This window comes from Ixodes scapularis, unplaced genomic scaffold, assembly GCF_016920785.2.
Source record: "Ixodes scapularis isolate PalLabHiFi unplaced genomic scaffold, ASM1692078v2 PGA_scaffold0__279_contigs__length_252992795, whole genome shotgun sequence".
In the NCBI taxonomy this organism is placed as follows: domain Eukaryota; kingdom Metazoa; phylum Arthropoda; class Arachnida; order Ixodida; family Ixodidae; genus Ixodes; species Ixodes scapularis.
In genome coordinates this window covers 221189175-221206931 of record NW_024609835.1, presented here as the reverse complement: position 1 = coordinate 221206931, position 17757 = coordinate 221189175, and the positions used below count along the sequence as shown (strand labels likewise).

At 46.6% G+C, this 17757-nt stretch overlaps 1 protein-coding gene across 1 annotated transcript in view; it reads left to right on the top strand.

Annotated features, from left to right (window-relative positions):
* The window catches only part of LOC121836116 (immunoglobulin-binding protein 1b-like), an 89318-nt gene that overhangs the window by 5253 nt on the left and 66308 nt on the right, over positions 1–17757 (top strand). The window contains exons 3-4 of the mRNA XM_042290858.1: positions 7441–7525; positions 8007–8164. Coding sequence (XP_042146792.1) covers positions 7441–7525; positions 8007–8164 — 243 coding nt within the window. The remainder of the gene's footprint in view (positions 1–7440; positions 7526–8006; positions 8165–17757) is intronic.

The window sequence follows — 17757 nt, the reverse complement described above, 5'->3', positions numbered from 1 at the left end:
CCTTGCTCTTGCGTCCGACAGTGGAACCGGCGACTCTCGTATATTTCGTTGACGGGACGCACGAAGTGCCCGGCCAACTTCTCTTTGACGACCGCGAACGACAGGCTCTCTGGAGTTGGCTCTCCCAACGATGACAGGACGCTTCGAGCTTGCGGTCCCATGCAGTACAAGAGCGTGCGTACCTGCACTTCGTCGCTGGCAGTATCGAGACCGGCTGCAAAGGCGTAGTCCTGATAAGTCGCGATCCATGTCGGCCATTCCGCCGGGCTGGTGAAAGTGAATGGAGCCGGAGGATGAAGTCCCGACGCTCCGACGCGAACCACTTGGATACGGGGTTCACTTTCCGCCATAGTGACGGCGTTAACCAGCTTCTGACACCATGTTCGGAACGTTCGGAACGGACGACGGCCAAGTGACAGCAGCCCAGCTCGTGACCACAACCAAAAAAACCCTTTAATCTCACGCGCCGCTCTTTATATAATCCTCTATGAATGATGGTGTCCTCTGGTGAGCAATAAGAAAAAACACCATCACTTCAGTAGCGCCCACTACACATGCTCCACTTTTTTCGGAGGAGCGCCACTTTTTCGGTCGCGTTCAGACGGGGAATCTGTTTCCCGAAACCTAGTTTCGTGGCGCAAGATTCGCCAACAAGATGCATTGTGTGAATAGACTTTAATAGGGGAGACTGTCGTGGTACTGCCAGGCTTCACTTGCCGAACAGTAGACACGCTGCTCACGGTAAGCGTGAGCAGCGTGTCTACTGTCCACGTGAGCAGCGTAGACACGCTGCTCACGGTCTTGGGGGTTCTGAGACTTCCCACCACGGATTTCGACGAGCGGTCTGAGGCACCTTTGGGAAGTAGGTCCAACCGTCGCGTCTCTAGCAGCTAAGTTCAGAAGGAAACCCACGGGTACAGCATGAATTCTTTATGCCTGTTTCTGACGCAGTGCTCGACTTACATAGCCGTACGGTGTGTCGGCATTTAAAGGCAAGCGGCTTGTCAAAAATGACTCCAATGAAGACCAACAAATCACCATAGAATATTGCCTGAGAACTAAAAGACCTGCTCTTCTCAACGAATTCGAGCCCCTTTTCTCCTCCGGAATACTCAGGGGAGGACCCTGATGACGAGAATACTGATATGAATTCTCTCAGCAAAGAATAGATGCTTGCGGCTTTGTACGGTATCAGAAGAAGTACTACACACGGCAAAAGTGGCATAACATATCCCATGATCGAGAACCTACCAGAAAATTACTTTGACTCCCTCCTTGAACAAATTGACCTAGCTTGGGACACAGGGGAGATACCCCAAAAATGGAAGGAAGCCGTGATCATCCTCGTCCCAAAGCCCAACAAACCACCGGGTCAGATAAAATAATCTAAGACCAATCTTACTCACTTCATGCATAGGAAAACTTGCAGAACGCATGGCCTTACGATACCTTAAATGGCATCTGCTGTAGCTAGGCTTTCCATACCACACCGTGACTGGATTTCGCCGTCACGTATGTTCTCAAGGCACCATGATACTCCTTCAGCACAAAGTGTATGACCGCACCAGCACAGCACAGACCTGCGTCATAGCTGGTGTTGACATACAGAAAGTTTTTGACAATATGTCACATCATGAAATTCTAGATAGGCTAGGACAGACAAGACCGGGTGAAAAACTCTACAATTACGTTTGAGACTTCCTCGCAAGCAGAACATTGAGATCAAAATAGGAGACTACACTAGCTCAAATTTACCCTCCATGCAGGGTACCCCAAGGTGCAGTCCTCTTTCCTGCACTTTTAACATCGCTTTGAAGGACCTACCAACCCTCCTCCAAACCATTCCCGACCTTCACTTCGGCCTCTATGCAGACAATATTGCCCTATAAAGTGACCGAGGACCTCCAGTTCACCAGGAGGAAATTGTTTGAAGCACTTGACACCATCCAAGATTACATTTGCACCATAGGACTCCAATGCTACCCTGAAAAAATCGGAGTTCATAGTAGTTATTAACAGCAACACCATAGACGCAGAAAAAACATGGGAATCCATATTGCTCTTGCTAGATGAAAACAAGATCCCGAGACAAAAGTGCATCAAGATACTTGGTTTCTACCTCAAACAAAATGGAAAATCCAACAAATGGACCAAGATAATTAGCAACCAAAGCATGGATGTGTTGGGAAGAATAACTCGCAAGAAGCATGAACTCAAAAAACATGAACTATGTAAAACCATAGAAGTCCTGATCACATCTAGTATCATGTACGCCGCACCATTCACGAGCCTGATCAAAACACGGACTAAAAAACTAGAAACGCAACTACGCTAGGCGACCCAACCCGACTTGTGCTAGACATACCCTAATGCACATCCCTACAAAAAGTTTCTCAAGACATTAGACTTTTCATTACTCGAAGAACGAATCACTGTGCACAGAGCAGTTTAACAACGATGACTTCGAACATCTCAACAAGGCAGAGCCCTGGTCTTAAGCATGGGATACAATAACTTTACCTTCAATCCCAGAACATGAACCCAGAAACCAACCAAGGCAGAAGAGACCAACACAAGAGACATTGAGCGGAACAGTGATTTTACGACATCGCCACCACATGTTATCGCAGGGATACAAGCTAGAACTACAACACAAAGAGCACCAGCACGGCAGCAGGAGACCCCCGAACCGAAGGCACCCATAGCCACACCAACGCTGCTTCCCCACCCGCACTGGAAATCGAAGCAGTAGTCGAAGCTGTTACTTCACACTCTAGGAATGATCCCATCGCCATTTAAACAGATAGCCAAGGAGCCGTCGGTGACTTTGGAAACAATACTCTACCTCACTCGTCATAACCGCGTTATCAAACACCCCTACAGAATGCCCCTATGCAAAAGTCACTACCGCACGAGTCACTGGGCACATAGGAATTGAAGAGAACAATAGAGCCAAGGTTTTAGCCTGAGGAGGCGACCCAACAGGCCCTTCAACTCTCTGGCCGACAACCTACGATCACAGAAGGACACTACGCGAGTCCAGAGTATGCACACTAAAAGAACTTAGAGACAATAGGGAGTTTTAGAATAGCGCACGCTAAAGTTTTGCGCACGCAAAGAATAGCGTTGTCGCCAGTGCGCATGCTCCGAACGCAAACCAGGTTTTGAGCTTTGCGTGCACAATTTTAGCGTACGCTATTTCTCGGAAATAGCCTGCGTACGCAAAGAGTCTTTGCGCTTCTCCAAGGAGGATTCGTAATGACAAGTTGGCTAAAGCCAAGACAAGCAGAGTTAAAAAAATGGCGGCTTGCAGGATTACTTTGGCGACTGCTTTGGCGGCGTCGTGGGTATGACGTCGGCGGCATCTTCGCGACTGCGATATTCAATACGGGACGACATTGTACTCGGTTTGGCAACGATCACCGGCAACTTGATGCTTGCGACGCGCGAACATTTTTCGGCGAAGGTATGATGTGCAAAGATCAGTACACGAGACCCCTCTTGCCGAGGCGACGCAAGCGGACACGACAGGTCAACCGCTCGCATCGCATTCTCATGTTTAAACAAATCTAAAATGCTACTCTGGACCAAAAAACTTGGTTTTTTTCTATAGTTACAGCATTTCGTGTGTGAAATAAAAATTGTTACTGTATCTTGGTGGTGCCGCCAGCGCCGCAAGCGTAAGATGCTTGGGCTTTTGCGTCGTAGCGGAGAAACGCTATTCTAAAACTCTGTTGCGTCGCGTGCGCTAATACAAGCGCTAAATTTAGCGCTAGCGTGCGCTAAAATTGCGCACGTTATTCTAAAGCTCCCTAATGTCACAGTCTTTAAAAGCTCGCCACATGTATTTAGCAGAGAGGACGCCACAATTGTCAGATGCGCACAAACCAACATACCGTTCACAGAACGTCAGGAACGCTATGCTAGCAGCGCACCACACACAGCCAAATGCACACGCTGCGGCCTCTACCCTGATAACAAACATCAGCCGTGGGAATGCCCAAAAGTTGCTCCCATCACCAAAACCACACTCGACACCCCTGCCACTAACACTTAAGTCTGGGAGCTGGGGGGGATGAGTAACCACCCCTTCTGGCAGCGAACCATATCTTTGGTCACTCCTAGTCCAGCACATGAAGAATGTGCTGGGCGAGGAGTGTTAACCATGGGCAGTAGACTTGGTGATCCCATAAAACATTTACTCTCTCTCTCTTCACCTTGACAAAGATCCTCCTTTAGACGAATATTTGGTTAAAGATATGAAAAAAATAAGTGTGTTAATCTAAACTATTGTGCACCATAGACTCCAAATATCAAAAAATCTGTTTTAAAATTTACTTCTTTTTTTCTCTGGAAAGTTCCATTTTAAGTTGTAACAAAAAAGTAATGTGATATAAACCACGGTCTAAGTTACACTTTAAAGGGCAACTCCGCTTCATTTTTGATATTTAGAAAACTATGTAGCCCTCTTCAGTACCATATAGGAAGACCCCACGTCAAATATTACGATCTAATTCCGTTTATTTATTTAATAAACTGGCCGGCAAACCTTCAAGCGAGCCAAGTCGCCGAAATCTGCCAACTCCAGCGTGCGGCGCGAGGCGCAATCATCAGCGCAGTCAATGCCACGGAGTTGGAGCGGCCAACGTTGAGCCACTACGTCAGAGGCATGTACGTCATTCTCACGTTTTGCTGGTTTTTATTTCTCAGAGCGAAATGCAACGATGACGTCATGAGTTTCTCCTCCCGGTGTTGGCTGACCGGGCGTTCACGTGATCACCGTAACACGGATGCGCTACTCCCCCCCCCCCCCCCCCCTTCTCTTTCGTCTTTTCCCTTCCCCCTCTCACCCAGGCCATCACCGTCCACGCCACGCGAAGCGACCTTCCCGCGTCCGATAAAAAAAAAAAAAAAAAAACCTGCTTGCGTCGCTTGTTCTGTTTCTCGCTCTCTCCCGAACGTCACAAGACCACGTGGTTCGACGTGACGCGCATGCCTTTGACGACCCGAGACCGATGTTGCCTGACGCAACCGAAGTTTCGGTTTCGGTATCTGCTGACGTTTAAATTAGGATTACACAAATATTATTCCACATTTCGCGAATCCGAAGACGTAGAGTTGTTGAGTATTACTTTGTGAATGTGAATCACATGGAAGCCTAAATTTTTCGGAATTGAGCGGAGTTGCCCTTTAATGCAGCTTGATTTTTCTCTTCTCGCTTGGAAGCCAGATTTTTTGCTTGCACCACACCAGTGATGCGGAGTTGACACTCCGGAGTTGGAATGATTCCGGAATCACTCCGCATTTTCGCAACCCGAGAATGGAATGGGAATGGAATTGGATGCCTTTTGCCCGGAATGGAATGGGAATGGAATGGGCCAGATTCTTCTTTTTCTTTTTTCTTTTTGTGTGTATGTGTGCTTACGGTCAGCTAAATCGAGCCAGTCAGCAAGTCAGTTGCTCAGAAATAAAATGAGTGGGAAACTGCTTGCCCGCATGGAGCCCTAGCAGACTTATGCGAAAAAAGTACAATACAAAAAAACAAATGTCAAAGCAAAGAGCAGATGGGGGTGGGGTGGCGGTGGCACCTTTCATGGACGCGCAGCCGACGGGCTTCACTGGCGTTACACGAGAGCGAAACAAGAAATCAAGCAAAAGAAACGAAAGGAGCGGCAAAGGTAGGGAACCGCCATGCACGACTCCTCATCTTCCTTTTTGTCTTTTTTTATTTATTTATTTTTTTGCAAAGGCAGCGAGAATGCACGCGCGCATACTGATATCTGGTAGCGGGGCGACTCATAACTCGCAGAGTTCTGATAACTGATTGACTCGTGCGCTGCCGAAGGATGATCAGTTATTTTTTCCTTATATATAGTTCGAGGAACGTTGTTAAGCAGGCGGCCAACCCTGCTGTCTGCCACGTTCATTCTCGCGCACTCCTTTGAACTGCGAAATGTGAATTTGCTTTGGCCTTAAAACAAAACGAGATTCACTTCTCTTTCTCCTCTTGCGCTTTGCTCCGACACGTTTTTTTATACTGCATTTTTTCGTGTAAGTCACCCTTTCACTTGGTCTTTGTTCCGATGCTTGTTTTCTGTGTTAAATGTTTTACATTCAAGTGGGTTAGGGTAACAAGCAAACTAGTAGATTCCCGTTCATTTCCTTTGACTTTAGTCTCTGCATACTTTGTTTCACCTTGCAATGGACCACTGCGGATGCTACGAGTCACCCCAGGCAATCCAGCACCGTGAGCAGGACTACACGCACGTAGTGTCGCGTGACCCTGGGGCGCGTTGCTGCGCTCCAGGGTCACGCGACACTCGGAAGGCACTGGATTGGTTTTGATGGCTCTCGTTCTGTCTGTTGCGGTCCATTGTAAGGGGAAGTAGACTATCGTCACTGCTCTTGTCGCGTGACCGAACTGACTAGACCTGCAGAAAAACAGTCCCGTGCCAGACGAGGCGCGACCATTGCTGTAAGGGCAACTGAGAAGGAGAGCTGGGTGCTAGCTGCTACTGAGGTTTTGGCTTCCGCGTGTCTCGGCTGTCCGGTTTGCATTTGTGCTCCTTGCCCTGGGCCCTGTTTGAGGCGGTGAAAAGTCAGTTGGACGGTGGTGTTGAGGAGAGACGGGGAATGTCAATTCGAACGGTGCGGTATTGCCCTGTTAATTGCATCTTGGTGTGAAGCTAGCTTTGTCGACGCCATGCAGAAGCCGGTTATTTTTATGGTCTTAAAAAACACACTGGCCGCGGATGTCTTAAATGTCAAATACAAAAAGCTTTTGAAAAAACTAAAAAGAAAAGAAAATGAGGGGATTTAAGCTTTGCTATTTGTAAACTAACACTTTCTGCCATTAACTTAGTAAAATCAGTGTTTTTTTTAGGCATTTAGCTTTTTTTTTTTCAATATTTTATGTGTTTGATAATGTCAGCTTTATGCTGCTTATGCCGGCAGCACAATGTAGCTGTCAAGTGCCAGTTTTCACGTTTAGGAATTGGAGGAATGGAATGGAGCAATTCAGCCATTCCAGGAGTGGAAATGGGCAAAGTGTACCCATTCCTAGGAGTTGAAAGAAATTGAATTATCGAAAACTCTGATTCCCCGGACCTGAAATAGAATGGAATGGGGGTGCCCATTCCGCAACACTGCAGCACACTCCCTTCGCACCCGCTGAACTGCGCCCTCATCACCTCTCTTCATGCTCGTCTTTGTCTGTGCCTATTATTCTCTCTTGTGCGTGTCCATTGCTCATCGCCATAGTTATTTTATTTTTCGTTTGGTTTATTAGGCCCTCTGGGGTGGAGCTCTGGCCTCTTAGACTCTCCTTCTTTAAATAAAGAACATCAATTATTCGACTTTTTCAAACTGTGAACTTCTAGACGTGTCTTCGGAAGTTGGGCCAGAGGATACGGCTCAAGCTGTCCTTCGCCCTCTTTTCAGGTTTCTGTTGCTCCCGGCATTGCTGGGATCCCTGAGCCAAAAGCGAGTTGGTGGCGACCGCTCCGAAATCCTGCGGCTGTCGGAGGTACGTCCCGGTCGTTTCTTGTCTTGGTCATCCGTAGTACGACGCCCAAAATGCAGCTCCGACCTCCGTGTTTACTGCGTCCTCGTTTGCAGTCCCTCAACTTCCTCCCGACAACGCGATAGATGCATCGCGCCGTCGGCCCTCGCAATTCCGGCTCGTGGGACAGCAGCACCGACGGTTACGGCGAGATGCCCGTTCTGCCGTAGGTGTCTCTCCAGCTTGACACTAGTAGACCGTTGTAGATTCGGCCACCGGGAGTCGAGACGCCGTGGCTCCCGGTAGCGAATTCTGTACGCCGCTGGGATCGCGACATCTGGTCCGACGTACGAGCTCCCGCGACGCGGTTTGTTGCCACTTCAGGAGGACTTGTGATGCACGCTAAACGTACGGGACGCCAAACACTTGGGTCGAAGGAGGATTTCGGGTGCCGCAAGCGTAGGGCGTGTGGTTGATGAGGGGAAGGGGGCGCGTTCCTCGTCAGGTGTACTTCCGAGACTTCCTGCACCGTTGTCGGCAGTATGGCCTCACCAGCCATGAAACGGCGGAGGCCAAGGAAGACGACGGCACGGGCGACGACGCCAGCACGAAGACAAGGAACTCCGGGAAGGAGAGCACGGAGAACCTTTTGGCCGCTTGCAGGTTGGTGGTTGGGCTCATTGCTATTTCGTTGGCCTTGTTTTTATTCCATGGGCCTCATTGCTATTTTTGTTTACCTTATCTCCATTCTGTCGGCTTTATTCATATTTCGTTGGCATTGTTGCTATAGCATCGGCCGTATTGTTACTTCATTAGGCGTAACGTTATTCTGTCGGCCGTACACCTATTCATCAGCCGTCCCCGCTTGCGAGAAATTTTCTCGGTACTTCGGTCAATAGGTTCATTTTCGCTGCCTGGCTTAAATTTGTGCGTCATTACAAATGAAGTCCGAAACGGGTTTAAAAGTATGCAGTGCTTCGACATTGCGCCTTTGTCCCCAGCAATTTACCTTAGTGCCGAATGCAAAGTATTTTTGTTTCGAGTTTGTTGGCAACAAGCTGCAACATGCAGTGAGAAAAAATGGAGAAATGCTGGTTGTCTACCGCTTTTTACTGGACTAATGAGGGTGAGGATTGACTTGACCCAAAACGTCAACAACAAAAATGAACTTTACTTTTGCTTTTTTCACAGTTGCATTTGCGAGAAAATATGACTGGTGTTAATGAATATATCTCCATATACAACTTGTGGTAACAATATCCTGCTTGCATATGATGATTTTATACTGTGGAACATGGTTAATAAGTTTTTCAGTGGACTGCTTAAAGGGGCCCTGGAAGGACTTTTTACTGTTTTTTAATTTGCACCGAATCTGAGCGCTTTGAACGTAGTAACTTAGTGAAACTTTTCTTCTCGCGAAATTCGCTTTATTTTAAAAGTTATAGGCAATTTAGAATTACAAAAACAAGCAAAAAATAACCTCCTTCATGACGTCGTAGGTCCTGGCTTGAGTGGCCGTGAACTAGAGGAGGAATAGTGAGCTCATCGAGCGCTCACGGCCGCCGCACTCCGTGTCGACGGCACCAGAGGGCGCCACTAAAGCATATTCTGGATAGGCTGTATGCAGCGGGCAGCCAAAGCGGCTTTCATTGCGTTTGCTGCGCGATTAAACACTAATTCGGCATGACACTTCATTGGCCACAAACGATAGCAAACACGGGGTAAAGATCAGTTCAGAATGGGAGCCACTTCGCGCTGCCATACCGCGAAACGGCCAAACCGCAAAATAAAGCCTCTCGCCGAAGGCCTTCGGAACGCTCGGAGCCGGTCGGATCCTCCTGTCCATACGCTTGCAGCGCCACCGCGTACATCCGGGATTTTTCCGTGTCGGCACCTTATCCCACTACTCCTTTCTAGTATGCGCCGCCTTTTCCACCGCTTGGCGGCGGGTATGTTGACGGGTCATTTCTTGTTTCCATACTTTGTAATCTGCATTTCTTTCTTTTTTTCACCTATAATAGTGAACAAAAACTACTTTTATAAATAATTGAAACGGTTCGTGCCACTTATGTTTTGTATTTCGACCAAAAAGAAGTTTTTAGTTGCTCGGACCAGTAGTAAGCCCAGGACCAAAGACGTCACATTTTGCGCGCTTTCGGTACCGCGGGTCGCCCTCGTCGGTGGAGGAGGTTTCCGTGTCGTCCGGTTAAAATATGGCGCACTGATATTTCGCTACTCTTTTCGTGCCCGCTGGCTTGCCCGAACCCCAAGAGACGTAGAAACCGCATAAAAGGTAGACGCTTAAATATGATTGCAGGGCCCCTTTAATATCAAATGGACATGATCCAGGAAAAATGTGACTACCAGTATACTACTGTGTGACCCAAGGAGCGGCTAGGCTCTTTAAATCAACTGCAAAATTCGGTTTCTTAACCTATCGCGCTACGATTTTGTGCAGTGTTGCCCACAGATGGTGCATGTTTTTTGTAAAATCTGCAAAGAGCAAACTTACCTGAGGAAAAAAAGTAAAGAAAGAAAACTTTGCTGCATTTCCTTTGTTTCGCTGCGTTTTCTGCGTTTCCTGCATTTCGCTGCGTTTCCATAGGAAACGCAGCGAAGCGAAAGGTCTTCAAACAATACGGCTCGCAAGTGGGCTCATTTTCATCTTGTGCGCATGAGAAAGGAAGTAGCGGTGACGTCAGAACGCCGAGCCCTGATTAGCTGATCGCAACCCCCTATCTGAGCGTCGTCTGCTCCTTTGCAACGTCGTCTGCGTGTGTCTCACCTTTCCTGCGACTTTCGGAAGTGCACTTCTTTACGAGCGAGCTCGACTTTGCCTTTCAGCGAGGGCAGACGAAATATCTCGAGCGGTATGTTGTTTTTGTCTAACAACTAGCAGACGCTCATCCAGGAGAGAAGTGGAAGGACTCACTGGCGAGGTGTCCCGAGGCGCCGAGGTTTGTTTGCTAAGAACCGAGAGTGAGCGTGTTAGTGTCTGCAAGTTCCCTCCGAAATACTTTTCCCTCCTTTCGTGTGCGGCAGGACCCCTCATTCTTTAAGGGCGTCGGCGGGTTGGCGCAGTTAACGTCGTCTGCTTTATGTCTGCTAGTCAAAGCAATGGCTGCTTTACCTTTCCTGCGTCTGTCGGAGATTCACCGCTTTTTCACCGGCAAGAGTCACTGTTGCCTCGGGAAACAAGGAGATAACAAGAGGAACAAAAGGGCACCATCTGTGGCAATTCTGCACAAAATCGTAGCGAGATAGGTTAAGACACTAAATTTTTCGGTCGATTTAAAGAGCCTGGCCGCTCCTTGGGTCACCCAGGAGTACTCTTTTTTTCAAGGGGCACAAGGTGGATATTGTAATTTTCTTTTGACAACGCAAACTCAATTTACTCTTTCTAAACATCCTATAAAACCCAAAAATCCAATCACGCTTCGCCTTTTGCCCTTTATGAGGTATACTGCGCTGCAAAGTTACACTGAACACGTAAACTGTGAAACAGTATGATTTCGGAAGGAGAGAGGGAGTGGCACGCTAGATGAAGGCATCCAGGAGGTTTCCGACAGATAACTAATTGCCACGCTACCATGCTTGAACACCAACAACATATCACTATGGCTTAGAAGAAACAACTGCTGCCTCCTGCTGGCTGACAAGACAGAAGAATTTGTCATCTTGGAACAAGGGACGTACAAAAGGAAAACCCCGGAATCCCTCCAAAAAAACTTGGAAGGAATGAAAAGTGATGAAGGAAAGAGGTATCAAAAGCACAAGTAGCACGACAGTGTGGAAAATTAGGCCTCAACACAATCACAAAGAAAGTTAAAGGAAGCCAGGAACTATGTCTGAGCCCCTTCTTTGCTGTAAAGGCACATAAGGAAGACAGCCCATTTCGAGTGATTGTAGAAGACAAAAGAACTTGGCTGCATGTGATTGCAAGGGGACTACAGAAACACCAATCACTTCTCCAAGTAGAAGATCCATTCTTAGCGTGCAACTCAGATGAGGTATGCTGATCGAATTTTTCCATCACTGCCTTTTCGGTGGATATGAAAGACATGTATTACAACATCCCAAAGAAAGGAGCACTAGGGGCAGTGGAAGAATGCATCGACGCATACGGCAGTGTGAAATTTTAAAACCAGAGTGGGATCAGCACAAAGGATTTCGTAGGTGTCAGGCCAACCTATTTATGTTCTTTGCACGTTATGCTAGAAAGGAAAGTATACTCGCAGAAAGAAGGCATATGCATAGGTTCATGCATGGCACCAGCCTTGCGCAACATTTATTTCATACGAGGCAATAGGACATTACGGCCATTTTTCTAGGAGAATGGATTTGAGGTGCTTCAGATACGTGGACGATTTTTTGGTATGCTTTTTGATTAACAAAATGAGGAACATGACGCGCACAAAGATGATGAAGATCTCCGAGGAAGTGCACAGAGGACTGGAGCATTCGAATCACTGGATAGAGGCAGCCTGTGGTTCTTGGATATCAACGTGACATTTGGGGAACGACACATATGCTGGATGTACAAGATGAGAGGGGAGAAAGGAACACTGCTGTACGACTCCGGACGCTCAAAGTTAGTTAAGAGGAACATCGCCTCAGGATGCTCCTCTTAACTAAGCCATAAGAAAATTGTGTTTCCACAGAGTGTCAGATGGCCTACAAATACAGATAAGCCAGCTACAAGGAAGCAGTTACCCAGAACCCCTAATGGTGGCTATAGCAGAAAAATGCATAAACACACTTGCAGGCACAGATAAAACCGAGGAGAAGAATGTAGACAAAAACCAGTTGTTGTGCTGCCATACATCCACAATTTTTTTTTGCACAGGATGAAAAAGATTGCAGAAAAACTTGGAAGAGTGGCCTTAGCCACCCCTTTCAATCTAAAAGGATTATGCAAGAAGGTGAATGAACTGGAAAGCAATCCATAAGGTCAAGCATTGTGTAGGGTGAAACACAGATGCAAGTTCGTTGAATGTACAGGAGGAGTTGTATACAAAATACCACTGACGTGGAGCAAATCATGCATGGGCTAACAGGGAGATGTTTAAGCGAGAGACTAAGAGAGCACAAATATGCGTGCAGGCAGCTGTGAGCACCTGGTAACCTCGCAGCACACTGCAAGATGCAGCGGCAAAGCTCTCCTTGAAACTCTTAGACAGATCACGAGACGGGACCAGGCATAAAATCATGGAAGCTTTTCACATGGCTTCAGGAAGGCATGGCACGTGCGTTAGTGAACCTTCAATAGTTTTGAACCAAAAATTAATAAAACTGTTTAAAAATATCCCGCAGCACAACACGGCAAACATCAGCTCCAGGGTACCAACAGCATAGACACACACCGTTGATACCAAATGTCTACAAATGACAGAAAAGACATTGACACCACCTGAGAATGTCAACTTTTGAACAACTCACCCAATCGGCGTGATATTTGCAGATGGTGTTCGTAGCCATACAGAAGGAGGGCATGCAAAGTTTCAGCCCTGTGAACCAATTTTTTTAGGTTCTATACCCCCAGAATGAAATAAGGCGTAGCTGTGCATGGAATCTGCTCAATGAATCTATCGTTGAGCAATGGTGTTGATAACCACATAATTTTTGGTGGAATGCATGCTGGAATTCCTGTTGCTAGTTATTATGCAAGGAAATAAAAAAAAAATTCAATCTTCAAGTCAAAAAAGTTAATGGAAGACATTTTTTTTGTACATTTATCAAGTTTCGCAAATTACAATTTTTCATAATAAAGGAACATGCAAATACAAAATCTAAGTTCATAGTAACCGGCCCCATGAATTTTTGCATTATAAGCCGCAAATATTAAGTCTTTATAGTTTCATACTGAAACAATAGTTTTATTAAGATGGGATTTATGCCGAAAAAGTGGATTAGAGAAAAACGCATTCAAAATGCTCAAACCTCTAGCTTTTCTTTAGCATTTGTAGACTGAAAATTATTTATAAAAAAATAACTATGCACTGTAAACAAATGACACTTTCTGGAGATACTCCCTAGATGTTGGCAGATGCAAATAGACCATTTTACAAAATCAAATTTTTTTGCAGAAATCTTTTTTTTTTTTAGGGTATGTCCCCCCTTAAAAACATGACCATACAATGCTACACACCCCTTTCTCTTAGATATATCTAAAAAAAAAGGGCGTGTTTCAGTGTTTTGTCAAATTTTTAGTGGCAGAAATGGTTTTGTGATTGTAATTCTTAAAATCCACTTTAGGAACTAAATAAGTCTCTAAGAAAGCAGCTCTCACCCAACAAGTTATTTCCAGCGTTGCGTAAAGTACATCTAAGAAGTTGTTGAAAAAAAGTACAGAGAAAATGAGGTGTTCAAGTATTTCATGTAAAGGAGTTTGTACACTGGGTGCAATGTACTCGAAGCAAAGTACCGTATTTACACGGTTGTAGGTCGACTCAATTGTAAGTCGACCCCCCCCCCCCATCGCACATCAGCAGAAAAAAAAAAATTTTTTTTTTTTTAGATGCGCGTTGTATTGCGAACACGTGACAACGGCAAAGTATCTGTTACAAAAGCCGAGCCTCCAACATGCTATCGATGCCTTCTGACATGGTTTGGCTGCGCATGCATGTGCGAGGTGCATGAGATGGCCAGGCGTTATCTGAACTAGGAAGTTCACGCTGGAGGCGGGACAACTGAAGCTGCTCACTGTCGTTCTCGCTCCATCCGTGACTAAACTACGACTTGTCCGCACTAGTGATGTCAGTCCCGTCGTCATCACTGCTATGTTCTCGAAGCACGTCGTCGGCATCGTCCAATGAAATCTCGCACTTCGCAAATGACAGCATCAACCGCATATTCTGCGCTTGCTCGGCGATCGCGTTGGACGTCACGGGTAGGGACCGATTGCGCACGTTTGCGGCGTACGTTGCAAGCCTGACCTCAAACTCCGGAAGGCATCCCCACCTACCCAGACTTCGGCCTGCGGAAGCTTTTTCGTTTGCCGTCACACTTTAAGATTTCGCGCCAGCGCAGACTCCACTGGAGCATCGCCCACTCCGACGGGTCGAACTTGCATCCAACAGCGCAGTTGTTGGTTGCTTCTGAGTGTATAATGTCCATTGACGAGCACCGAAAACCTAAACTGTCCGGATCACGCGTTTCAATACAAATGAACATACAGTAGTTAGCGTACCAGCATGATCTCGTACTCAATCAAACGATGTACGACCGCGAATTGTGCGAAAAACTGCGAAGAGAGGCCGCGGCGTCGTCGGTTGAGCGGTTGAGCGAGCCAAGCAAGAAGTGAGGCTATTCCAGAGGCCTCCGGAGTGGCCCTTACGAGAAGTGCCTCCACCCCCCGGGAGTCGGGCGCTCCGTGCTCTGTTCATTGCCGTGCATTCGGGTTAATTTGCGAATCGCTACCAGTAATACTCGTTCGCGCAAATAAAAAATAATTAATTTGTAAAATGAACGCACAAAAAGTGTAATGCTGGGGGTACAGCCGGCTGAACTCGTAACAAGCCGAGGTGTCCATGATATCGCGATTGTTTCGTTTTTGCCGGCGGTGGAATGCTTTGGTTCGATTATAAGTCAACCCCCGCACTTCAGATTTTGAAAAATTGAAAAAAGGGTCGACCTACATTCGTGTAAATACGGTACTATAAATGCAATCTACTTTCAAAGTATAGTGCAAGTGCTTTTAATGCAATCTCTTATCATGCCTACTCATTCCCTTCTACAGTGTTTGTTTCTCTTTTAAATGCAAAAGCATTAACTGTCATGGAACGAGCTAATGTCATCAGTTTGAAGCGCGAAAACGGTACATACCACTGATCTCAATGACAATTGCTGGATCGCGTTTGCCCGCTCTGCGAATGCGGTCACTGGCGGCCATCTTTAGTTAGAGTTACATTACCTCTAGCCAAGGTACAGCACCTGCAGCCACTGTAATCCATCCATGGCAGACAGCGTTTTGGCAGGTGTGGTGGCAGGCTGCTGTCAAAATAGAGTGGATGATATTTCGTGCTTGATTGAAATTGTTTGACGAAACATGTTTTTGAAACCCAGTGTGAACGGTAGCGCGATCTTTGAGAACCCGGTGAAAGTTTCACGAAATCGCAGCACCGGGGGAAAAGCAGCACAGCTCGCATCGAAAGTCGCATCAAAATTAGCATCAAAAGCAGACGCCGGTACGGAGTCTGCTTTCGATGCGAGCTGCGCTGCTTTCCCCCGGTGCTGCGCTTTCGTAGAACTTTCTCCAACCCTGAAAGATGAAGCTACCGTTCATGCCGAGTTTCAAGAATCTGCGCCGTCGAACAACTTGAATCAAGCACGAAATATCTCCCACGGTACAGTGTACTAGATCCACGGCTATTTTATGGCACCCGGCCGCCATTGCGCTGTCCGCCATATTACTATGATGGCTAGAGATGATATAACTCTACCTAAATATGGCCGCCAGTGACCGCATTTCGGTCCATAGGCGGGGCTGGTCAAACGCGATCCAGGAAATAGACATAGAGATCAGTGGTACCTACTTTCCTTTGATTCCATTGGCTGGCACGCGTCGGCAAGGCTCCCATTGGCCGCTGCGCTCGTCAGTTTCCTCAGCCGCTCACCCCATGACGCTGCGTGTCCATCAGCGCGCCATTAACACGGAGAGTCCAAGGTCACTGGGCCCTGGGGAGCACACGCGCCGACTGGCGACGAAAAGTATGCAGCAGACGAAAAAGGGAGTGGACGAGCGGCTTGCCTGCTTTCACATTCACAACTCATAAGAAATGCTTAGGTGTACCTCAATCTCTTTTTTCTGGCATGTATTGCCCCAGGGGTAGTCGGGGGTGCACCAGTTATTTTCGGTAATGGCGGTGAACATTGGATAGGAGAGAGCGTGACGTCGGACCCATAGCTTTTGCAAGCAATCCTCTTACGGAGGGGTGTCTTCTGTTTTTAATCTCCTCGCTCGCGCTGACCAAGCGAGGAGTGGCAGAGTTAGAAATTCTGGCGGGAAAACCGCCCTCTTTCTCGTACATATTACTTGCATTTTCAACGAGAGTAGAGTATCCCTTCCAGTATTTCTTCAGAGTTGATAAAGCATCATTTTGTGATACAAATTGAACATGACCAAATTTGGGGAATATGGTTTAAAGTCAGAAGTTGTACTTTCCTCGGAAAGTGCCAGAAGAAATGCCTTAAGTAAAGTACAGGTACACACTCAGAGAATGTACTTGAAGTAAAGTGCAACTTTTCTAAACCTACTTGAAGTAGTACTTTAAGCACAGTGTACTTGAAGAGCAACTCTGCTTCAATATTGTTTTCGAAATAAAACAATACAGTCCTTTTCAGTATCACCTAGGAAGACCACGCATCAAATATTACAACCTAGTTCTGTCTAAATGAGATGGCCACATGGCAAGTAGTTGAAGCAACATGCCTGCACATGTCGGTGTGTTCTCCGCTACACTACACTATCCCACATGCGCATGCAACATACCTGCGCATGTGGGGCAGTGTGTGCATCAAACAGGCAGGGAAGTGCATTAACGTCCGGGCAGGGGAATGCTCCCTTTCTTTGGACTCCTTGCCATTTGGCTATCTCGTGGTTCACTATGATAGATCTGTATGTTCTCCCCTATTTGATGACAAATTTTAGCACGGTGCCGAGGTATGACTGCCAGAGGATTTGGCGAGGCTTTTTTTATTGCCAGCTACGACACAGGCATGGGCATCGGTGCTTCGTCGGTAGCCCTGGCGGGTAACGAGGTTGAATTTATTAGGAAGTCGGGCAAGCCTGTGTGGGCACGTGTCGGCATGATGGGGTAGCTATGTCATTGGGTTGTTTGGTTTTGTGTCTATTCAGTCTAGTAGCATGTTTACTTGCTCTATTGTGCAGAAGTAAAATTTCAGGTGTAAGTCTGCTCTGTGTGAGTGTACAGTAGACTCTCATTAATTCAAACTTCACGAAGCTACAAATTGAATTATCAGAAGTTTGAATTATCAGAAATTCATCTAAATATGATGCACGATAAAATTATGATTTTTCATATGTACGGCTACGCATACCAAGCAGATATTTGACGATTTCCTCTACGTAGGCCTACTGATCATAAGCAGGTACGCCACACATGTAACATTTCTAAAATGTATGACATAAGTATAGTTATCCATCAAAAATGTTGTTTATCATGGACTGTTTTGACTACACATGACAACTCGGAAGAAAATTACCGTAAGTTTATTCATTAGGCCAAGCTGTCTAA